The sequence below is a fragment of the Accipiter gentilis genome, chromosome 16 (genome assembly GCF_929443795.1).
Source record: "Accipiter gentilis chromosome 16, bAccGen1.1, whole genome shotgun sequence".
Taxonomy (NCBI): Eukaryota; Metazoa; Chordata; class Aves; order Accipitriformes; family Accipitridae; genus Astur; species Astur gentilis.
Window position 1 is genome coordinate 599,539 of NC_064895.1, and position 23,257 is coordinate 622,795.

At 53.8% G+C, this 23,257-nt stretch overlaps 1 protein-coding gene and 1 non-coding gene across 5 annotated transcripts; one reads left to right on the forward strand and one right to left on the reverse strand.

Moving 5' to 3' along the window:
- The first annotated feature begins 70 nt into the window (after positions 1 to 70).
- RNF41 (ring finger protein 41) lies at positions 71 to 22,373 on the forward strand. 4 transcript variants are annotated; one of them, XM_049818882.1, is made up of 8 exons: positions 78 to 184; positions 2,506 to 2,686; positions 3,252 to 3,434; positions 15,368 to 15,480; positions 18,536 to 18,807; positions 19,644 to 19,779; positions 20,089 to 20,192; positions 20,732 to 22,373. In XM_049818882.1, exons 4-8 carry the CDS (start codon positions 15,391 to 15,393, stop codon positions 21,081 to 21,083), a joined length of 954 nt encoding a protein of 317 aa, XP_049674839.1. In that variant the 5' UTR covers positions 78 to 184; positions 2,506 to 2,686; positions 3,252 to 3,434; positions 15,368 to 15,390; the 3' UTR covers positions 21,084 to 22,373. The 4 variants fall into 4 exon arrangements, with proteins under 4 accessions (XP_049674840.1, XP_049674839.1, XP_049674843.1 ...); XM_049818886.1 differs by lacking the exon at positions 3,252 to 3,434; XM_049818883.1 differs by lacking the exons at positions 2,506 to 2,686; positions 3,252 to 3,434 and having other exon boundaries at positions 71 to 184.
- A 479-nt stretch (positions 22,374 to 22,852) lies between these two features.
- On the reverse strand, positions 22,853 to 22,934 carry TRNAS-CGA (transfer RNA serine (anticodon CGA)). Its single transcript has one exon. It is a non-coding gene; the product is annotated as a tRNA-Ser (tRNA).
- Positions 22,935 to 23,257: the final 323 nt, after the last annotated feature.

A 23,257-nucleotide genomic window follows, 5' to 3' on the forward strand; every position in this document is an offset into this window, starting at 1 on the left:
CGGCTCTTGGGTGTCTGTCGCCGGCTAGAGCGCCGCTTCCTGCTTGTGGCGGGGCGGGAACTTCCGGCGGGGCGGGGGTTGCGTAGCAGCGCGGCGGGGCCGGGCGGGGGGGAGGCGGTGGAGGCCGCGGCCGCCCCAGAGCCCCGCGGCGTCCCGGAGCCGGCCCGGGCCCGGGCGGCAGGCGGTACGTGAGACCGGCGCCGGACTGGTGGGGTGAGGGGGGCCGTGGGGCAGCTGCGGAACCGGGGGGGGGGGCTGGGGACCCCCCCGGGGAAGGAACCGGGCTCTGCGGGGTGACGGGGGGGGGGCGGGAGGCAGCCCGGTGGGGTCGGGATGTGCCCTGGGGGTGGGGGGAGGCGATGCGGCCCCGACAGCACCGAGAGCGGTGGTGTGGGAAGCGGGGAGGTAGTGGGGGCCGGGGGGGGTACCCGGATCTCGGGGAAGGGTCTTGAGGGCCGTTACGGCTCTGGACCGGGTCGCGGGAGGGTCGTGGATGCCGGGTCCGGGCTGGCAGGAGCCCGGTGTTTGTGGGGTGGAGATCGGGCCCGGCGGGGGGGGTGGGGGGGAGCTGGCGGGGGTGGGCGTGAAACCCCCCCGAGGCCTTGGGGGGGGGGGGGGCGGGAAGCGATGGGGAGGAAGGAGCCCCGAGAGGGGGGTATGGCCCCCGGTGCGGCAGGGTCTTTGTGCTGCCGGAGCCCGTCTGTGCCAGCCTGGCTGAGCCTTGGTCTAGGGGAGAATCTCCGGGCTTTGGTCTCTAGTGGCATGTCCTGCCCTCCTGTATGTCTGTCCTGTCCTGCCCTCCCCGTGTGTGTGTCCCCGGCTGCTGGAGCCCCCGCTTGCGGGGCTTGGCTGGCATGTTGCTAAACGGTGGCCGAAAAGGTGGAGGGGAAAAAAAACAAAAAACCACCCCAACCACCGTGGCCTGTGATGGTGCTGGTTCCACCTGATGATGCAGTGTCATAAATACGCCTGGACTTCAGTGGCGGTTCCTCTTCTGGTAGCTTTTGCAGGAAAGACTTTAATTGGGTTGAAAGTTACTCCGCTGACAAATTATTTGCAGCCTCTGGGTGCTGCTGTAGTGCGGTGAGGATTCAGGCGTCCTGATCCCCAGCGGGGCTGGGATGCTCCTGGGCAAGGAGTGGGGAATCCCCTGCATGAAGCAGCCGTGGAAGGAGAGCGCCTGTCGCTCACGACAAAGGAATGTGGGGAACACGCACAGCTTCCCCGTTCTTGGAGGCCTGACCTTCAGAGCACATCACACAGCCTCTCTGTCTGTTTGGGGAGGGTAGGGAGCAGAGGGAAGTTGGTAATTAAATGGGATAAGGCTTTATTCACGACAAGGTTTCGCAAAGCAGGCCGTGTTCTGCTGCTCTTCTCAGCTGTAAGCACCTGAGCTCAGTGGTGTCTTGTCTTACAGGAATCAGGAAGGGCCTTAGTCTTTTTTTAATAAAGTTTTAAGTGATAAATGTAAAAATGTCCAAAAATGCAACAGCATCTGATAAACCTTTTTGTTATAATAACAGTAAAGCTGCCTGTGGGAGCTTCGGGGGCTGGGTGTTCATCGTGGCAGGTTCAGCACAGTGGTAACGTCCAGGGGTGTTTCTGAGCTGGTTTTATCCTTGTTGCCGAGACCAGCAGATAAAACCAAAGCAGTTTTTCCAATTCGGGCTTCCCTGCTGTCAATTTTTGCAACACTAGAGCGAGCAGAGGAGTTGCAAGAAAAACTTGGATTTCTGTCAGAAGATCTTAAGGTGGCATTTGGGGAAACTATTTTTAGCAGGATTGCGTAACTTAAAAGCTGAGACTTTACCTACTGGGCAAATATTTCTTTCCCTGTGCGCAGTGCATGCCTGCTGTGCAGCGATCCTGCTGGAAGAGCCTCTCGTCCCAGCTTCGATCCTGGCCAAGCGAGGTGGGGGTTTGAGGCAAGCTGAGTCCTGGCCAAGGACTGGAATTTCCAAAGCAAAGTGCCACAGGGAGGCAACCGATGTTTATATCACCGGCTTGGTCGTGTTCAGCCTGTTGGGGAAGGCTGGGATGTGTGAAGGCTTTCTAAGACTGGCTGGGGGCTCCAGAGGGACCCTTATTCTTCCCATTTAAATTTAAAAAAAGACAAGGCAAAGTAATTTTTTATGGGGTTGGAAAACAAGGTAAGGAGTGGTCTGAGATGTGGTGGTGGTTCTCTGTTCTTGTGACTGACTTCAGACCCTTGTCCCCAGGGGAACATGTATCTGTGTTGGAGGCGTATGGGACTTGTGTTGCAGGTGCTCAATGGTTTCTGCACAGGTTATTTGGCTTCTTAGGAGAGTTGTAAAGGCTCTTCAGGAAATGCAGGTTTCTCTTCTGTGTGGCTGAAAGCCTGGGTTTGCGTGTGGAGGAAGAGAGGTGTCTTCATCGGGGCCCTGAGAGGGGGTGAAGGGCTGGGCACAGCCTTCCACTTCCTTTTTTGCCACGCTCATTTTTCCTTCCCTTCCACCCCTCCCCAACCCCCTCTGCCGTGATTAGATCTGTCCTGTCTGACCTTATGACTCCTGCATGGCAGCAGCTCTTGGCCCTCGAAGAACAACATTTTGAACCGTAGAAGAGGAAGAGGAAAAGATGGGCCATTGGGAGCATCTCCCTGAAAAGAGTAAAACCAGCCCAGCCCTGCCTCTTTGCCACTTAGGAAGTAATTCTGCCACAGAAGGTAAATCAAGTACCTCGCAAAACTTTCTCCATCTGTGCACAGGGGATGAGTTTTAAGTCCTTCTTCCACACACGTGGAGCCTCCGACACGTGAATGGTTAGAGTTACATCAGCAGTTTTACAGAGTGTTGCTTTATATATATATACTTTTAGGGCTTTTGGTTGGATGCTGCTGATAACTTTGAAGTCATATTTATCTGAAACCTTTGGTTTTGCTCTGTTAACAAGAAAGACTTCTATGTCTTGACGGTCCCCCTGTTGCAGCTGACAGTGCAACGTGTATGGCTGTTCTTGCAGCTTGTAGCTGCCTGATCTCTACCCTGGCAGATTTACCTAGAACACTGTTCAGAGATCACAGCCTTCTATTCATGGATCTGTGCAGGTTCACAGTGAAGGACGCAGCTCTTGCTCTAAAGCTGTTAAAGAACCTTTGTTGTAAATTAATGTCTACAGGGAAATGGCAAGATCTTCCTTAAATTTCAGAGGTTTAAAATAAGTCCTGCCAAACTGGCTTAGAAACTGACCCTGCCTGATTTCTGTATCTCTTATTTCACTTGGTGCTCTAGAAGCAGAAGGGCAGACACTGAAATTCCCAGAGCACTCTTGAAAGAGTGAGGTTCCCTGTGACTTGCAGGGAAAGCCTTTGTTAACAAAACCCACTGATGAATCTGGAGTTCTGGAAAAGCATCCTAAAAGGCTGCAGAGACAGCTGGAAGGCAATGCAAAGCAAACTTCAAACAAACCTAAAGGTAAAAGCGAGCTGTGAGTTGCGCTGCTCAAGCGGTCTCTGCCTGTGTTTTCTCGCTCATCAGTCAGCTTGGTGACTGGCCAACTGCTGGGGCTTCGCAGCTTGTGTGGGCTCCTCACGGCAGAAAACAGGAAACACTTATTACTGAATAGGATCTGTGCTGCTCTGCTCTGAGGATGGGATTATTCACTGAGTCTAAAGAGATCCCTCACATCCAAATGCTTTCAACTGAAGGCAGAAACCCCTTTGGTCTTCTCGGGTTATGATGTCCATGTGGCAACTAGTCTGGGCTCGCTCGGTACAACGGTAGTGCCGATAATCGAAGGTGGGTCTGACGGGGAGTGTGGAGGCTTGGCTGACCTGCGCAGGCCAGGCTGCTTGAACTGTCTCAGCGAGGGGCTCAGGTTCTGCCCTGGGCTCTTGGGAATCCTCTCCTCCTGTCTGAGGAGCTGGGACCTCTGGGGGTGCTGCTGGTGGAGGCAGTGGTTCACGGGCGTCCTCCTACATCCTGGGTCTGCCTTCCTGTGGCAGGTACTGGAGCAGTACATATGCCCTTGTTTAAAGGAACTGCCCAGCATGGTTTCCTTTGGGACAAGGCATCGCTTCCACTTCTGGCAGAGCAGTTAGGGTTGGGAGGGGACAGGCTACTGATGGAGCAGCGATGTGGGATGCTTTTTATAACTGAGTGTGTGTATTCAGACATTTTGCTGGCTGTGACTTACATCTGCTGTTTCTGGGGGACGGACACCCCCCCCCCCCCCCCCAAACATAAATTAGTTTAACTTCAGATTTAGGCTATTTATTTTTTTTGTTGTCTTGATGCTGTAAGAAACAAACCAGAAAATAAAAGTCTTGGCAGATCTGGGTAAAGCTGTGCTGTGTAAGTCCAGCATGGCCTCAGCTGTTAACAAGTGGTTTGTTCCGCTTATCTAACGAAGGGACACCCGCCTTGCAGACCCTTGCATCCTTCTCTGTAGCCATGAACGCTCTCCAGACAAACCACTTCTAGTGGCTGCAGGGCCCAGCATGTGCGAGAGGCCCCGTCCCCGTCGGAGCCTGCCGGTGTCTCTGCCGTCGTGGATGAGGAACGTGCAGCCCCCCAAAAGTAGGCTGGGGCTGGGTTCCTTTGGGTTGTCGGTGGCAACGTCTTCCTCTGGTCTTGCTGCATCTGCCTGTAGACATGGTGCAGGCTGTGGTAGCATGCTGCGCTGCATTCCTCCGTGATCTCTGGGGTTTGTGAGATGTGTCAGAGCTCAGGCGACAGCTGGGGAGGGCAGCCGGTGCCCGGGCAGCTGGTGGCTCGAGTAGTTTTTAATGGGAGCTTGTACCCCAAGTCACAGGACCTTGTTTAGTTCCTGCCCAGGTTCCTGGTAGGCAGGAGCTGTTGCAGAGAGCTCAAGAAAAATAAAGAGACTTTGCGGTGTCAAAATGCAGCAAGCGGGAAGAATATTCTAAGCTTGAGCATAAAGAACAAAACCAGAAATGTGTGTTTCTGCCTGGATCTTGAACAGTTCCCCTCTGATAAACCTGGGGCATAGGAACCTGAGGCTTGGGAGGCTGCGGTTCTGTCTGCGATACCTGGACCGAGTGTATCCCCCATTCCTGAGGATGATTGGTGACAGCCCTCCTGTGCCAGGGGGGTCACGGGCAGGGTCTCACCCCGGGGCTGCAGCTGGGGTACTGCAGCCTCTGCAAGGCAGGTGAGTGCTCTGCAGGAGACAAAGCGTGGGTGTAGCCCTGTAAAGGAGTGCACCCCCCTCCTGTTGAAATATTTTTGGAGGAATATTATGCTGTCTTGAGTAAATCTGCCACAAGGTTTCCTCCCAGTTGTTCCTGTGTTGTTACACAGCTGTGGGGTTTGGTGTATTATTTCTGTCCCTTTGGCAGTCCTGTCTGAGGTGTCAAAGCCCCTTCACAGCACTGTAGATTGAATTCCTGAGGTTTGGAAGGGCTTGATCTGAAAAAAGTACAGAAAGGAAGTAGCAGGAATTGGGTGGGCAGCTCAGCAGCTCCAGGTCAGGCCACCCTGTCAGAATGTCTTAATAAAGAGCAGGACCTTGATGTTCCTGAAACAATGTGATTTTTACCCCCGCCCAGCCAGAAGTCGTTGCCCTGGCTTAGCAACCTGCAGCACCAAACTGTGTTCCCTGAGCTGCTTTCAGTTGCGAAGCAGAAGCTTGCAGTCAGCTGTGATTCTTGATTATGCATTTCATAGGGCTGTAGGACTTGACGCAGTGCTAAGAAAGATCTTGTCATGTTCCTTGCAGGCTGAAGGTAAGGGTGGCTGGAGTGGAGCAGGGGTTTGATCTGGTCTGTGGACGTTGCTTCTGCTCATCCCACAGCTTTGGAAGAGAGCTGCTGTTTCAGTTCTCTGGCTGTGGAATTGGGGATAGGATGGATAAAAGCTGTCTTGTGCCGAGCGTGCGCCAGGGAGCAGGCTGTGCTGGAGGCAGGAGGGATGGGGCACTGTGGGGTTTTACCTGGGCTGCTTGGCTTGCTTTTTCAGATGAGCCTTGCCCAGTCTGAGGGGATAATGCCCTTGCCCCATGGCTGCACACTGGGTCATCCACCTCCCTGTCACCTCCTTTGCTTGTGTAGGTGCAGAGGTGAAACTGCACAGTGCGATGTGAGCTTGCTGTGCTGAGACCCACTCAGCTTTCAGCAGCTGCCTAGAGGAACTTCCCCCCAGGTTTGTTTTTTTTTTTTTTTGCTTTCCTTCTCGAGGTGGCTGATTTCCATGGTGAGCTATTCTGCCTCCAGCCTCTTTCACTTAAATCCTTTCAATGCGCTGAAAGTACGTAAAATAGGATGAGTTTGGGTCCCAGCTGGGAGACACTGCAGGCTGGCTGTGTTTTTTTAGTACTGGTAGTGTTGTTTCATGTCGTGGGATTCTGAGGTGCTGCCAGCATTGGGCACAATGCCTGTAGGTGTTCCTGGGACTATCAGCTGGGCTTTAGTGATCCTGAAGAGCTTCCCAGAATAAGGAATGGCCTTGCTGGGTGGCAAAGCCCTCTAGCCTGATTCTGCAGGGGTTAAGCAATAGGAGCTCTTCAACATGTTGTTTGTCCTACCAAAACGGGATCTTGAATGTGGGCAGGGCCTCACAATTGATGTGTTTTCTTCCTATTATACAACCGAGAATGATTGTTTAACCCCGCTTTCCCTTTGATCTTGTTTGCCTGTATGTACTTGGGGAAAAGCTTCCTTTGACTTGTGAAAGGCTTTTTAGAAAAAGTTGGTTGGTTTTTTTTTTTTTCTTTGGAAAGTTTTGCTTTCTGGATGTGTGCTAATGTTGAGCAGAAGATCAACACTGGAGGAAAAATCTTTATGGGAAGAGCTGTTAGATTTGTACTCTCAATGCTTTTGGCATTTAATTAGCAAATAATGAGTAATATTTTTGTTTCGCCTGTGGCCTCTTGAATCAAAATAGTATGTACTAAAACTTTGTGGATTACAGTCAGTCATTCCTGAAGTCTCTGAAGACTCTTTGAAGAAACATCTCCATGCAAAAAAAGTTTTAGGCCTGGGGGATATTGATTATTTCAGGTGTGGAAGGGACTGCAGTGAGCATGCTGAATCCATCGGGTTTTGTTCCTGCTGAAGGAAATACAGTTTGGAGAAGGAGTCAATTAACTCATGTCACCATTGTTCCAAAACAAGCACATTAGCTCAACAATTATGTTGAAGTGGGTGGTAACCCTTTAAAGGATTAGTAAGCAAGAATCAAGATACTAGTTGGTGTTGGGTAAATCAAACACAACTCCTTGGTGTTCCCTTTGAGCCTGGAGTGCGGCTGCGCTATGGTACCAGTCTGTGCACAGTTGTGCTGTGGAGCAGTGCTGCTTGAATGCTGCTATATCGCAGAGCACGAAGGCTTGCCGGGCTCTTTCCTGAAACTGGAGTTGCTGTTAGGATTGCTTCGCTGGCTTTTCCTGTGAGTGGAGCGTAAATTACTTCAAATTGCTGTCTGCTTCCTGGGTATGTGCAATAGCAATTAGAGGCCCTGTGTGTTAATGCTGGAGAGGAGCAAACGAGTCACGTTTCAGCTGAGGCTGTTTGAGTGTCTGATCAATTTTTTTGGTGGGGAGGGAGTGCTCCTGCTCCGTGGTGTCATTAGTAGGGTGGTTAATTATGCACATGCCAAGCAGCTGTTGGTTACTGGTGGTGGGCATGCAGGCAGAACTGGTTTGTTGTATCTGCTGCTCTTCACCAGTTACTCTTGATGGAGAAGGTGAAGTCAGGCAGGTGAAGTGACTGTCCTGGCCTGCAGACCAGCACTCTTGTCTGTGCCAGTGGTTTTTAAGTTCACAGCCCATGGATGTTTTAAATGCGTGCAGAAATTCCTGGGAAAACCACTAAACCATGCAGGCTCATGGCACACAGTCAGGCAAGCCAGATGCCATCAAATTGGGAAGAAGCAAAAGAACAGGCAGAGCAATGCCACGAATCTGATCCTGTGGCTGCTGAGTTGCCTCTCCAGACCTCACGGGTAGTTCTGAGCATGAGATTCTGTGTGTGGCTGAGCCCAGGGATTGCCCGTGCTGGCTGGACTCTGGACCTGGCTTGGTTTTGGTGCTGGCATTTGAAATCGCATCTGCTCTGTTGAGCAGCATGTAACACGGGTGAGCGCAGGGTGTGATTTTTGTACCAGAAAAGTCAAGGTAATGATCAGAAAGACCAGGAAGGTCTTACAAGAGTCAAGGCTATAAACGCAGTCACCTCGAACAGTCTGGCCAGGTCTGCGGGGCTCGACAGAGCTGCCGAAGCCCTGTGCAGCGAGGAGAGTGCAGTAGAGAAGGCGGCTGGCCCCCAGCCTGTATCTCAAAACTGAGCATTTGTTTTTCTCGCTGCCTTCACATTTCTGTAATGCACAGCTCTGTAACTCCCATCCTTGTGCCTTGCTGGGTGCGCAACCCCAGCTGGAGGAGCCATGGGGGATACAGCAGCCGGACCTGCACTGCTGGTGTTTCATTTCCAAAGACACTATGGGATGTACGCTGTGCCAGCTCTTCCTTGCCATTAAATCCTAATGGGGCCTGTATCTGAGCAGAGAGCTCATAGTTCCAGATTAGGACAAAGTTTGGATTTGTGCTCAGCCTGTGTGTCAGCAAGTGCCTTCTTCGGTTCCCTGCCAGGCCCAGCAGTGCAGAGAAGTCGCTTTGGCCAGGAATGTACAACATGCACTGGGCTTGTTTCTGCCCTGCTGTACTGTGTGCTTTAGAAACTGGGTCGCTGGACATCTAGGTCAGGCAGAGGGACTTTTAGCCAGCTTTAGATTATGCTGCATGTTTGGATTCAATATTGTTCTTGTTAATCTTCAATTTCAGACTGCTCTTCCTTTCTTGTGTGACACTGGGGTCTGTTAATAGCACTGGGCTCCGCGACTGCTGGGTGGCTCTAACCTGGAGCAGGGTGGCCATGCGCTGGGCACTCATCTTGAGTATGTGGCTTGCAGGGGCCCAGCAAGTTCATCACAGCTGCTGACCGTGCTGTGCTCTAAAATGCACAGACTTCAGATGCCAGAGGATGTCGTGAGCCACAGTGAGCCATGCTGGCAGGAGGGCAGGCGAGTAATCACCCAAGCTTGGCAAGCTGCCCCTGGCCAGCTGGGCTGCACTAACTGGGTCGCTTGCAGGACATCAACAGGCTGTCGCAGCTCTGCACACTGACTGTCGTTGGGCTGGTGAATCCTCTCCTGTTGTACGGGAACAGGCTGCTGTCACTGGATCCAGCTCTGGTTGCTGACTTGAGGGTTTCCTGTGAAACTTCATTGTGTCAGGTCAGTTAGGAGCTGCTTTAAAGCTGCAAGGCATGGACATGGGCACAGCTTCAACACTGATGACTCTTCCACCTTCAATCTGCTTGTCAGACCAGAGATCTGGCTGAGCAGAGCCCTTTTGCCTGTGTCCTGGCGCCAGCCCTGATCCTATCCAAGCAGCCTCCTCACCTGGTCTGGGTGATGGAGACCAGCAGATGCCTTCAGCAAAGTGCTTCAGCCAAACGTCAGCCCCCCTGCAGAGCCCCTGTGCTCCCTCCCAGGTATGGATGGGGCAGCTTCTGCTGTGTAGCTCTGTCCCTGGTCTTCTGCTGTCCCACTGGCAGTGCTGGCAGCCTCTTTCCTTGGTGTGACCTGGACTCCTGGGAGCAGAGGCCATCTTAAATGGATGCAGATCGGGGGGGCTGGGAGCCAGTTGCTGCAAAACTTTGATTTCTTTAGGCTTCTGGATCACTTTTTTTTTTTCCACCTGGAAACTTTCCAGCAGCAGCAAGACTGCTTCAGAAACTGTGCAGCCCCCTGGAGATGTTACGTATTTACTCACAGCAGGGAAATAGAGACAACAAAGCGTGGTGCCCCAGAACACACACAGTGCAAACCAGTGAGAAGATCGCTGGTGTCCTGGCTCCCATGCCGCGCTTTAACTGCTACAGAACAGCCCTTCTTGCATCCATATGTTGTTTTCTCTCCCTTTCCTCCCCTCCCCCTTGCTTTCTGGTTTTAATTCTATTTCTTTTGGCTCACAAAGCTGATGAAATTAGGAAAGATTATTAAAAACACCATTGCTCACAGAACAGGTTTCTTCTGAGCTATCCCAGCTGCAAAGCGGCTCTGGTATCTGTTTGCAACACTTATATTGGAAATAATGAGAAAATGGTGTCTTTTTTCCCTGAGAACCAGGCAAAGCCTGAATGCTGGAGACTTCCAACACAGGCTAATTAAGTTTCATTTGTTTTGTTTGTTTGTTTTTAATTTTTTTAAGGGATTCTGTCTGGTCTTCTGTATTTCCACAGAAGGGATGGGCTTCCCTAGTGAACTGGCACCAGATACTGGCTCAGAAGAGGGGCTGGCTGTGTGGATCTGCTAAAAGGAGGGCAGGCAGCAGAGCTGGCAGATGCTGCCAGCAGCTGGTGTCCCTGGGGAGAAGCTGGACACCTTTGTGTTTGACCACAAGGCCCTGGGGTGGTCGCTGCTCTTCATCCGGTCCTTGGCTTTACTGACCATTGTGCTCTGATTTTTCCAGGCGTATTTTTTGCCATGTGTTTAGTAGGTAGGTGCTGGCTCTGCTCCTGTGATCATGTTGTTCTCACTGTTGTCATTTATTGTCTGCCTTGGACTGGGTTGGTTTATCTCAGTGAGCTCTAGCTGTGAGTGCAGAGTCATCCCTGTCGCCTGTTCTGCCTGGCATAGCTGTGCGGGTCGAGGTGGGTTGGTCCCTTTCAGACCTTCACCTTCTCAGGCTCGGGGTGGCTGGGGGCCTGGGGAGTTTTGTAGCCAGTGCATCGTTTACCTGGGTGAAACTCGCTTCCCTTCCAGTGCCGTTGTCTGCCTCTGCACTGGTCCTTGCTTGTGTTGCTCACACTTGTACTCATCAGCTCCTGGGAGTGAGTCAGTGTCTCCCAACAGCCTGGCATGCTGTTTGCATGGTGCAGGTGGAGGTGTCTGCTCCTGTCCTGGGACCTGCAGCCAAGAGCGTGCTGTAAGATCTTGTGAAAGATGCTGCTTTCCCAGCAAAGCTGTCTAGGGCCAGGCCCTTTCCAGGTTGCTCAGCCCATGCCCAGGTGTGCTTGTAGCCTGAAACAGCTGTTGACCGAGGAGAGCTGGCTATGTGGGTGAGCAGGAGCATGGAAGGTTATGGTTGTAACCCTGCGAGCTCCAGATGACTCAGCCTCCTTGTGCCGGTGGAATGGAGAGCTCCTTCGGAGCCAGTAGATGCTGGCTTGCTCCACAGACTGCCTGGAGCAGTCAACCAGGCAGAAAGCTTGGCTCAGCCGGAGTGTCTGGGATCCAGCGGCTCGAACATATTGTGGCAAAAAGGAGGGAACATGTGAACATGTGCTCTGGGGGCTGTGGAACAAATCCTCAGGCTCCCATGCTGACGTTTTTTGTTTTTTTTTTTCCAGGGAGGAGGGGGAGCTTTTTTTAAGCCATTAATTTTCCTTTTGTCAACAGAAAAAAAAAATTTCAGCAATTTTCCTCTGGGGGCAGGAACAGTTGGTTATCGTGCTGGAAGACAGCACAATATTACCACAGAAATCTTATCTATATGCTTGCTGCTAACATGAAAGATGGGCAGATAAGCTTTGGGTCAGAGGAGCCCCAGCCTTGCTCGCTGTGATCCTGTACTGCCATTTGAAGGGCGGAGGTAAGCTCATGCCAGACAACTGAGTGAAGCCCTTGTCTGCCCAAGATTCGGAGCAAAACTGCAATGTGTTGGGTATGTGGGAATGAATGTCCTGTGACCAGAGTAGGGGGAGTTGACAGTGACGATCTGCCTTAACTTTTAGATGACGTGTTTGCCTATTTAAATGGTGGGTTTGTGGGGAGGATGGAAGAGCTGCACAAGTCGGGGCTTGAGATGAGATGCAGTTGGGGAGCTGGGGAATCCCTGCCGTGGTGATGAGACAGGCTTGGGGCTGTCCTCCGTGCAGCACTGCTCTAACCAGCTGGGGAGTGAGTTGTTGCCTTCCTCTTTCCTGTCCTCTACTTCCCCAAGGGCTTATTAGGAACCTTTGTCTCTGCTGGTGGATGCTGAGGAGGCTTTGGGTAAGGGTAGGAAGTCAAAGTGCTTTTGACTTGTTAATTACTGATCCTCTCTGATACCATCAAGCCCTTGTTGCTATGTAGATCTCTTCTGTGTTGAGCAGTGTGCAGGCACTTGAATTCCCCAGGCCAAGAAGATGACAATCTACAAAGACAAGGCAGGATGATGGGGATGATGACAAGGGTAGCAGGGAAAAAGTGACTTATCCCAGCTTTTCTCTGTAATTTGGGCTAAAGCCCAGTTCTGTGACTGGCCTCTGATCTGTGCCAGCTATCCCCTCTCCCTGCCCAGCCCTAGGGAGGCTGATGGTGCTGGGGTCAAGAAGCTATGTGTATTTGGAGAGGGCAGGATTGGGAAGCTCATTCACTTAAATCAAGTATAATCATAGGTGGCAGTTGCTGTTTACTGGAGAAGCAATTTCCTGTAACTGGGTTTGTCTGGGTTCCTGCTCAGCCTTCCCTCCCCTGTATTGTGTCTTGCCCGTGTTGCAGATGGTTTGGCTTGACTTCACCCTGGTGTCTGACTGCCTGTGGAAGCCCTTCCAGGAAAGGTATTTTTTAAGCTCTTTGTGCTTTGGTTCAGCACATGATGGATCCCTGCAGCCCACGAATCATTGTTCTTGATAAGTAGCACTGCACAAGTAGGGCTTGCTCGTATTAGCTATGTGATACCTTCTTTGGGGCCATCTTGCAGGTTGCTGAGCCCAGGGAAGAATGAGTGTATCCAGTATCCTGCAGGGCCAGGTCAATATTTCACCTCTGGATCTAGCAGGAGGGAGATTGGGTTGCCAGCTCCATCTCATTCAAGCGTTTGCAGACACTTTCAGCTCTCCTGTTTCTGCTTCATGATAGCAGCAGGGTGCTCCTTGCTTCAATGTGCTGGCAGAGCCCCACAGATGATCTCTGGCAGAAGGGGGAACAGCTGGGTCAAGGAATGAGAAGAATTCAGAGGAGCTCAGACTCACGCAGGTGCTGAAATTTTTCTGGAGGAAGTTTTGATGTGGTTTCTGTTTGGCAGATGGCAAGGCTGGCTTTCGGTGTTCATGTTTTGCCCTCCACTTGGCTCTTTCCTGAGTGGATGCAAAGACGTTTAGTGTCTTGCCCCGCTGTTTGTTGGAAAGATGACATTGGAATTTGGAAGTGTGGAAGCAAAAGACAAAGAAAGCTGAGTTGCTAGGGAGTGTGGTTCTGAAGAAGCGGTGCCCAGTGCAGTTCTACTTCGATACCCGAGTGCCTGTGCAGGAGCAGGTGCTGTGTCTCCTGAGCAGAAGGAGAGGGCAGGCTGCTCGTGGAGTTGCTCACACATTCAGAGGCACATTAAGACACCAGGGCATGAACCAGTGCCTGAGCACTGAGCAACAGAGAAGGTCAGTGTGGTTCCAGCTGCAAAGTGAAGCACCTCTGTGGGGGACTAGCAGGCTGCATGGGTGCTGTGGCTCAGCCTGGCAGCCAGGAGCTGTTGTGCTGGGTTCTCCACAACCGTGTTTGCCCTTTCAGTTGGTTTGAACCCAATGTAAATGTGTTGGAGGTGCTGAGACTTGCAGTGCGAGTGGCTCATGAAGGGATGGGAAGGAATTTGGGTCCCTTCCCAGTGGAGGAGAGCAGCATCTGTCCAAAGGCGTGGGAAGGTTTAAGAGCAACTGATCCTAGTTGCTCAGAGATCAGTTCTCCTTCCAGCCTGCAGCCGTTAATCGTGTTATCTGAATTGCAAACGCTGACTCAGGGACTTTCCCCACCCCAGCCTCTGTCAGAGGAGTCCTTTGTCTGTGCCTGCTCTGTGGAAGCAAAGAATCCATCCACACGTGGAGCTGATTTATTGTCTGACTTTCACAGTGTCCAGTGAGTTGATTTAAGTCCCTCCCTGCTGCCCCTTGACTTGGGGAGGGTCCCAAGGGCCAACCATGAAGCCATTGCCTTACCTACAGCCTCCCTTTGTGTCCATCCATCACCTTCTCTCCTCCCTCGCTGCTCTAGCTGAGCAGACGCAGTGGTTTTCACAACCAGCTCTGCTTGCTGTGTCTGTCCAGATCCAAAGCTCTTTCAGCTGTGAAGAGCTGGCTGGGGAGGTATGTGGTGTTGTGCAAGCAACTCGGCCGAGGTGCAGGAGCTGGTGCCGGAGCTGTCTGGAGCTGGGTGGCCACATCTGGCTGCAGAGCAGCAGCGGGGTGAGTTCCTGCCTGCCCTCCAGAGCAAGTAGATGCTCCTGGTGTTTGCACAGCTGGAAGCGCTGCTATGCCACGGTCTCCTCGCAGCGTGGATGGTGGTTTTGGAGCCTCAAGTGGCATCTGCATGCCCTCGTACAGCTCCCGTCCCTCCTGGCTCCTGTTTGTGTTTGGGGTAGGGACTCCTTTATCTGGAGTCAAGTGCAGCGTATGGCTGTGGCGGTTTGTCAGCGACTTTGATGTTGGTGAGAATGGGAGAGGAGGAGCTGGGTCTTTAGGGACAAGCCACAGAGGAACCAGTAACTGCCGGTGTGCCAGGGCAAAGCTCAAGGTTGGCCTCTGGCAGACGGTGTAAGAAGTTGGTGAACGGTGTTACCTGGAAATGCCTTCCTCAGCAGGGAGGGGTGAGGACTTGGTGCCTGAGGGGCTGCTCTCAGGGCTGCATGCCTTCCGTGCTGGAAGCAGAGGCCCCAACAGCTTTGGCGAGTCGCGGGGGGCTCCTTGTCCAGGTGCTGGAGCACCCAGCTGAGGTCACGCTTTGCTGCAAATGGTGTTGGGCGTCTTGACTCTGTGTCTGCTTGGCCGAGTGGGAAAGCCACTGGAGATGGCAGCAGAGGACAATGCCTGTAGCAGGCAGCTGGGGTGCCAGGAGCCAGTGGGCCTGCTGTCCCCAGGGAAGGAGCTGGTTCCTCTGCAGCCGATGTGGTGAGGCTGGTGGGTGTCTGGCTGCACCCAGGAACGGTCCCTGGCACACATCCCACTGCTCAGCCCATGGGGCTGGGCTCGCTCTTTAGAGGTGCCCCTGTGCTGTCCTCTCATCAAACCAAGTAGAACTCTGGGGAAAAAAACAAAACAAAACAACCAATTAAAAAAAAAAAAACCCAAAACCAAAAACAAAAAAACAAACCCAAACCAAAACCCAATAACCAGCAAGAAGAAAAATTGCAGCAGAATTAGTAATAACATGTGTGGGAGAGAAGCAATGCCAGCAGCACGTCAAAATGGAGATGTTCAGCACACACAAACGGGGCTGAGACTGCTTCCCACTGCACACTCCTCCATATGGCACTTGACTGTGAGCTCCAGCCATGCCCGGGGCTACTGTAGCTGGTCACACTGGGAGGAGAGAATAGGAATTTGGGAACCAGGATGCTGTGAGGGCCGGGACCTGCTCTGTCCAGACACCATGGGATGCTCAACTGCTGCTAACTGCTCTTCTTTTTCCCTCCACAGGGTTCTGGCATCGGTGATGAGCAATGGGGTATGATGTAGCACGTTTTCAGGGGGATGTTGATGAAGACCTTATATGCCCCATCTGCAGCGGGGTCCTGGAGGAGCCAGTTCAGGTAGGTTTCTGTCTGAGCACTGACTGTGGCTACTGAAAGCCTCCGATTGCAGCTCCAGACTTCTAGATGTCTTGATCAGATGATGGGCGCCGCACACAGCGTGTGCATTAGGTGAGCTCAATGGATTCTTAACTTTCCTACTAATGGTTTAAGCTAACAGCACGGGTAAGGAAGCAGCACCAGGGATAAAAGTCTGCGGTTGTGTGAGTTCTGGTGGAAATGAACTAAAGTTCTGGGTTTGGGGGATGTCCTGGGGTCAGCAAGGAGGCGGGAGGAAGGGATTAGCTTGTGTGGGGTCAGGTTTCCCTCACTCTTTCATTCCTGACTCCCTCCTTAACTCTACCAAAGCTCAATGCAGCTGCATACCAGTGATGGCGTCCCAAGGCAGAGATGGTAGCAGCTATGCTAAAATCTGTCCCTTGCTTATGGCTTCATGCTTGGTTGACCCTCTCTGCTTCCCTGCACACATGCTTCGTCCAAGCTACAGAGCTGATCTGTTTTACTTGCCATTGGGAGCCTGGCTCGGCTCTCCTCCCACCAAACGTAGCTTGGAGGATGGACAGACCACAGCCCTGGTACCAGCACACTGCTCTGCCTGGGCCTGGCACAGCTGAGTTGTTTGGTGGATCCTCTGGCTCACTCTGCAGCTTGTGCAGCCGCTTGGGGAAGGAGGGTGTGCATGGGGAACTGCTGCTTCCACTCCTCCCTCCGCTTGCTGTGAAGCGGAAGGGCTGTTGGACGGGGCTTTCCTGTCAGTTCTGTTATTACAAGCTCTTCCAGTGCAGCGTTGCTCCGGAGCACTGGGTAGTCTCCAGCCCTCCTGTGCCTCTCGGTGCTGGAAGGGCTGTATTTGTCACTGTGTCCTGCGAAGTCCTGTTACCTGGGGAGAGGTTAGTGGGGGCTTTTCTAGCCTCCTCACCGGTGCTGATGAGACTGGAACACTGCTGGCTGAGTGGAGCTGGCTGCTTCATGGGACTTTGTGTTCCCCCCTGGTCCCTGCCCCTTCCCTTCAGGGTCTGCATGCCACCAGAGGTGTTCCTACACTGGCCGAGCTGTGGCCATGTGCTGGGTAGCTCAGTACCCTCTGCGTAAATCCAGCTTCATTTGAAATAAAACGGATTAAAATAAAACTGAGCTAATCTGAAATGTGTGCATAATTATTGCAGTTTCATCACTTAATAATGAAACACATCACAAAAGCTGTGGTTTTTGCTGTGCTGGTAAGCTGCCCGATGGGGATCCCAGAGAGTCTGGAGCTGTGTGCTGTAGCCCACCCTGTGCAGGTGGGCTGGGGGTGTGTGGAACTGCAATCTATTGTAGTTAAAATCATGGGTTTGCACCTTCCAGCTATGTGAATCTGTTATGTCAAACAAGCTTTGATTTTAAAAAGTCTGTCAACATGTGAACACGATCACAGGCCATCGTGTAAAACAGAGGGAAAATTGCAGCTTTCTTAAGCAGGTTTATTTAAATCTTCTTTTGAGAATGTGATATTACAAATTCCCTTGTTCCCAGGCTTTTCTCAAGTGTGTTTAACAGCCTGTCTGTTGGATGCCAGCCCTCCTGCTCCTGCCAGCACCACAGTAACTGGAGTTGTGATGAGGCTGAGTTTGTAGCTAGGCACAAGCTATGCCCTCTGACAAGCCTTGGTTTGAAGGGAGCAAATTCCTGAGGACTCTTTCCTTGTTCCTCCCTTCCAGCGCAGTCCAAAAGCATGGCCATCTCCAATGATACCTCAGAGGGCTCAGGGCTGTATCCAGCCCTAAGATTTCAGTATCTCCAAGGATGGAGATTCCCCAGGGCCCATCCCTGCGTTACGGGCACAGCGTGACCCTCTGTGTGCAATAGCCAGTGAAACTGGTGTGATTCATCTGTTGCATCTCCAGTCTGCACTTAGTGACGCTGGGGTACCCTGATCACTAAACTTCAGTGGGGTGGGCATGGGCTTAAAAGGATAAAACACCACAAGGGGAGCAGAGAGGCTAGCTTTGTGGAAGACAGTGGAAAGCTGAAGCCTCATAGAGTGGGACTTCAGGAAAATGTGAGGGAGAGGAGGGGCTGTACCTGTGCCAGAGCCCAGCACGTGCTGCCTTGTCTGATGCAGGCTTGACTGCCTGCTGGCTCGGAGACACTGTGCTGGGTGGGTTGGCTCAAGCTGCATCACCACAGGGGCTGCACTAAAATTCCCCAGACGGTCCTGTAGCTTGAACGGGTGAATCCTAACCCACCGTACATCCTGTAATCGTTGTCTGCCTTTGTTGGCTGGTACGAGGCAGCCTGCAAGGCACTGTGTGCTGGGGGAACAGCTTGTAAGTGAGATTTAGCCCTGAATGTGTCTGACCTTCCTGTAACTCCAGGTTTCTGCTCTGTGGAAGAAAGCTCAGTGTTGTCCAAAGAGCTGGCATCTGTCCCGCTCCCCCTCCCCAGTCTTAATACTCTTTTCAATTGCAGCTTGAATGCAAGAGCAGAGCCCAGCTGTGTAAATACAGTGAAGTAATGTTCTAATCTGCCCTGGAAAAATGTTTAAATTTAGCATCTCGATCTGTCTCAGCCCCTCAGGCCTTTCAGGAGGCAGCATTACCTGGGATGGAGCAGAGCATGAGCACTGCTCTGAGGAGGTCCATGTCCTGTCACAGGGACCTGATCTGCTTGCAAGACACTACGTGTCTGGGGGGGTCAAAGAGAGTACCTTGGTGGGGCTGGGCATACAAATTAAAACTGGGGTGGATGAAGGTGGGCACCTGCTTTTCCAAGAGAAAGGGAGGACAGCTCTGCAGCAGTGCCTCTTGTGTTGTAGCGGAGGGTACCGTGTGCGGCTCTGGTCTTTACAGGTGTGGCTTTTGGTGTCTCATTCCCCTGCGCGGGCGTTGTGCCTGCTTGTGTAATGGAGGTGCTTCTTCGTTTTGCTTTCCTCACCCAAGGCAGCACATAGCTGCTGTGCACCCCTTGAAGACTGAGAGCCTTTCTCTGGTCAAGGTTGTCCTCCATGCACGAGCCAGCAAACGATTTCCCACTGGGTCTGAGTAACACGTGGCTGTTCTCTGCCCCTCCGCAGGCTCCTCACTGCGAGCACGCCTTCTGCAATGCCTGCATCACCCAGTGGTTCTCCCAGCAGCAGACGTGCCCTGTGGACCGCAGCGTCGTGACGGTTGCCCACCTCCGCCCCGTCCCGCGGATCATGCGTAATATGCTCTCGAAGCTGCAGATCACTTGCGACAACGCTGTTTTCGGCTGTACGGCAGTTGTGCGACTTGACAACCTGATGTCTCACCTCAATGACTGCGAGCACAATCCAAAGCGCCCAGTGACTTGCGAGCAGGGATGCGGGTGAGGATGGCCTTGGGGGGCTCTGCCACAGAGGGTGCGCAGAGCAGGAGACACAGGCTCAGGGAAGGAAACCGGGGTTTGGTGCCTGACACCCTTTTGCCCCATGGGTGCAGAGCTCTGGGGGTGGCAGGGCTTTGAAGGCCATGGTGCTGCAGAAAGGGTTGGGAAGGATGTTTAGTCAAACCCTTTTCTTCTTAAACTTGGTTCAAAGTCCCTGGCTCTTCAGCTCGTTGCTGGGGCTTAGGTGTTGGTCGACTGCTGGCAATGGGGTTCTGGAGCCTTTGTGAATCTGCCCAAAGCCATTCCAGCCCCCTGGCACAAGTTCCAGCGTGAGCTCTGCTCCCTCCTACACATCACCAAAAGCCAGGAGCGGTGGGTGGCTGGTCTGGCCTTGGCAAGTGTGCTCTTGGTGCTGATATCCTTCCCACTTGCGTGTTGTAAGCATCCAGCCAGGTGGTGACTGACTGTTGGCTTGGAGACTATCAGATCTCCTTGGATGAAGTCAGAGACTGGATCAGGCCCATGGGCTGCCTAGTGTGGGACCTGATTCTGAGCCCTGATCACTTTGGAGGAGGAAAATCCCCATCGCCTGCTGACCTGGTGGTGGTTTGTTTGCGTAGCTTTCCCCCAGACCGTTTGGCCTGGCCCTGAAACACAGCAGGGAACGGGCCTTCCTACACCTATTGGAGGTTATGACGCTGGGCTTCCCGGGCCTCTTGGCAAGTCCTCCAAGACTGGATTTGTTCTGGAGACTGTTTACGTGCTTACACCAAGTGCTCTGGTCTGCAACTTTCCCTAACATGAGGCCTCCACCTTTTTTTTTTAACGCTCCACAGCTTGGAAATGCCCAAAGATGAGCTGCCAAACCACAACTGCATCAAGCATTTGAGATCTGTGGTGCAACAGCAGCAGACGAGAATTGCCGAGCTGGAGAAGACCTCGGCAGAGCACAAGCATCAGCTGGCCGAGCAGGTAGGTCCGTGTGTGCAAGGGTCTGCCTCGCAGCAGGGTCTCTCATGGGAAGGGTCAGTCTCGCCTGCTTGGACACCAAACGTCAGAAAAGCATTGTGGACAAAGAAAGCGGCTGCAGAGCAGCCCGAGCTGAGCGCAACCAGGGCTTTGCTGCTGCTCTGCACCTCTGTCGTCCAGCTGCTGGGACAGTAGCTGAGCTGACGGGCAGGGATGTGTTCCCCCTGCCTCTGCGCGGGGGTCCGGTCTCATGGTGGGTAGCTGAGGCATTGACTCCTTTTTGCAAACCCTGCTCTGTCCTGCCTGTTGCAGAAACGGGACATTCAGTTGCTGAAGGCCTACATGCGTGCCATCCGCAGTGTCAACCCCAACCTGCAGAACCTGGAGGAGACCATTGAATACAATGAAATCCTGGAGTAAGTGCTGGTTCTCGTGCTGATCGGGGAGGAGCTGGGGAGCTCTGCGGTGGGGTGCAGGTGGAGCTGGGCGTCTGCTAGCTTCGCTGATGGATTTGAGAGGGGGTGACGTGCCTTCCAAGGCAAGAAGAAAATGCTTCACAAAAGCAAGGGGGCAGTTGCAGGGTGTTTGTGCTGGGGAGCAGCATGTGAGCTGCTTGCACAATGGGTTCGGAGCATTTTTATTCTTCCACCTGCATCCTGCCCATGAGCAGGAAGCTGCCAGATTCCTTCCTCCTTGTGAGAAAGGCCAGAGGAAGCAGCTTCTCATCTCATCCTTTTTTCCCCTCCCTTTGGGGAGGGAGTAGCAGAGCTGAATGCCGCAGCTGGGTCCCATTTCGGGGTGAAAACAGGAGGGATATGTGGGGAAATAGAGGCATTCCCCATCCAGCTTTGTTCCCGAATGTGGAGCAGACCAGAGGCAGAGCAGTTCCCTGCTTTTGATGGGAGCCAACGAAAATGCACAACACTGACCACTTTGTCCCTGTGTCTGTCACCAGGTGGGTGAACTCCCTGCAGCCCGCCCGGGTGACGCGGTGGGGTGGAATGATCTCCACGCCGGATGCGGTGCTGCAGGCCGTCATCAAGCGCTCACTGGTGGAGAGCGGCTGCCCCACGTCCATCATCAACGAGCTGATCGAGAACGCCCACGAGCGGAACTGGCCACAGGGCCTGGCCACGCTGGAGACCCGTCAGATGAACCGGCGGTATTACGAGAACTATGTGGCCAAGCGCATCCCCGGCAAGCAGGCCGTGGTGGTGATGGCCTGTGAAAACCAGCACATGGGCGAGGACATGGTGCTAGAGCCGGGACTGGTGATGATATTTGCACACGGAGTGGAGGAAATCTAAGGACTTTCAAAGAGAAACGCTTCGTGATGACGAGGGAGAGGAGGGGAAAGGTGCAGAGGTGGAGACTGGGGGTAGCCGGTCAGAACTGCTGGTGTTCCCTAGTCACCGACATGGTTTTCTTAGGGCACCGTTCCCTTGAACCTCTCGCTTCCTAGCTGAAATGATTCAATGCCTCTGGTAAATACTGCTCAAACACTTGGCCCAGCAGTGACCACTCACTGCAGCCCCTCCACGTTCACCCCTTGCAGATCAGCTTCTCCCGTTCGATGTCTTTTGAGGAGAGAAGGAGCAACTGCTCCACACGTACTGCCAGACTCCTCAGACCCAGCCTGCGTTTTGGGTGCTGGTGCCTCTCCCAAAGCCCGGCTCCTGGTCCAGCCCAAACCCAGAGGCCTGGCTCAGCTCTTGCTGTGAACGGACCCCGCGGCCCCTGGCAGCTCTCACTTATCCGGTGGCCGAATCCTCCCTGGGCTTTCTCTCCCTCTGTGGATTTTCTGCCTCGCTCTCCAGCGTCTCTCTGCCGCTGTCTTTCCAAGCCTTGCCTCCAACCTCCCAGTATGGCAGCAGCAGCGGGGTCCGCTCCCCCCTCCTCCTGTGGGTTGGGGAAGGGGCTTGGCCGGGGGAGTTCCCGAACTGGGCGCTGTCAGCGTCACCCCCTGGGGTCCTGCTCGACCCTGCAGCTGCCTGGAGCCAAACCAGCCGGGGACGAGCCCCCGGCACCCACAGGGCACGGGAGGGGCTCGGTGTTGGGGACCAGCCTTTCCCCCCACTAGCACGGCACCCTGCAGACCTCGGGCCCCTCTCTCCGTGCATGCTCCAGCCCCTCTCCTCCCTGGGAGAGGCCGGATCCCCACGCTCGCCCCCCAGTCCCCCAGCTCACAGCCCACCCAGGCGTCTCCCACCCTCCCACCTTGCCCCGAGATGCCGTTCTGCCCTGTGTTTGCCGGTGTTTGGCTCTGCTTCCTCTGCTGTTACTGCTGTTAGTTTTCCAGACACTTGTGATTGTGGTTCTGTATTTTTTTTATTTGTATTTTTTTTTGCCTTTTCTTGTTTTTATTCCCACTCCCCCTTTCTTATTTTATTTTTGAAGTACCGTGGACAGGCGCCTCAGAACCTGGTTACGTTTACTTGTTGGGAACTTAATTTATTTGCATTTGTTATGTTTTTTACAGTACTTTCTCCTCCGGTGTCTGTACCGCTCGGATCCAGCTGCAGCTGGGTCCGGTGCCCGGCCGGCCTGGCGGGAGGCAGGGATTTAAGTGATCAATAAACAGCGTTCTGGTTGCTTTATCGGTGTCTCGGTGCCTTGGACGGGTCTGCGCCTGCTCCCCAAAACCCCCTGCCAGGGGGGACCTGGGGGTGTTTGGCAAAGGGGCTCAGTCCTATCTGAAAAATGGGTGGGTTTGGGGGAGTCGTCCCCATCTCGGGGGGGAACATGGGGTCCCTCCCATCTCTTTGTGTCGCTGAGATCAATAAATGCCTTTCCTGGGTGATGCTGTTGTGGGTCCCCTCAGCTGGGGACCCCCCCCCCCGGGAGGGACAAGTCCTGCCGCGGGGGTCCATGGGTTGTCCACTGTACCCAGCTCTGCAGCCCCCCCGCAAGGTGTGGTCCCCCAAAAGGACTAGCCCCCCCCTTCAGACCCCCGCTGTCCCTGCCGTTAAAAGAGCGGGGACCAAGATTTGGAAGCCCCCCCCCGGACTAGTGACCCCCCCCCCCTCCCTCCCACCGCGGCCCCGTTCCACGGTGGCCTCCGCAAAAACGCGGCTAGCGTCACGGACAGGATTCGAACCTGTGCGGGGAAACCCCATTGGATTTCGAGTCCAACGCCTTAACCACTCGGCCACCGTGACTCCCGCGCCACCTTTCGCTGCGCTCCACCTAGACCGGGCCCCGCCGCCGCCGCCCGCCCCGCCCCGCCCCGCCCGGTACGCTGCTCCCGGCTTCCCGCCGCCTTCCCACCCCTCCCGGTGCCCCGCCGCCGTTCCCGGCCCCGCTCACACCCCCGCCCCAGGACTGCCCGACCGGGCCGCCTCCCCCGCGGGGAGCTGTGTGCGTGTGTGGAGTCGGCGGGGGGCGTCACGGAGCCCCCGACCCGTCAGGGTCCTCCACGGCCCGTCCGCGCCGGTACCGAGCCGGCAACGTTCGCGCAGCGCCGGCGGGAGAAGGCGACGCG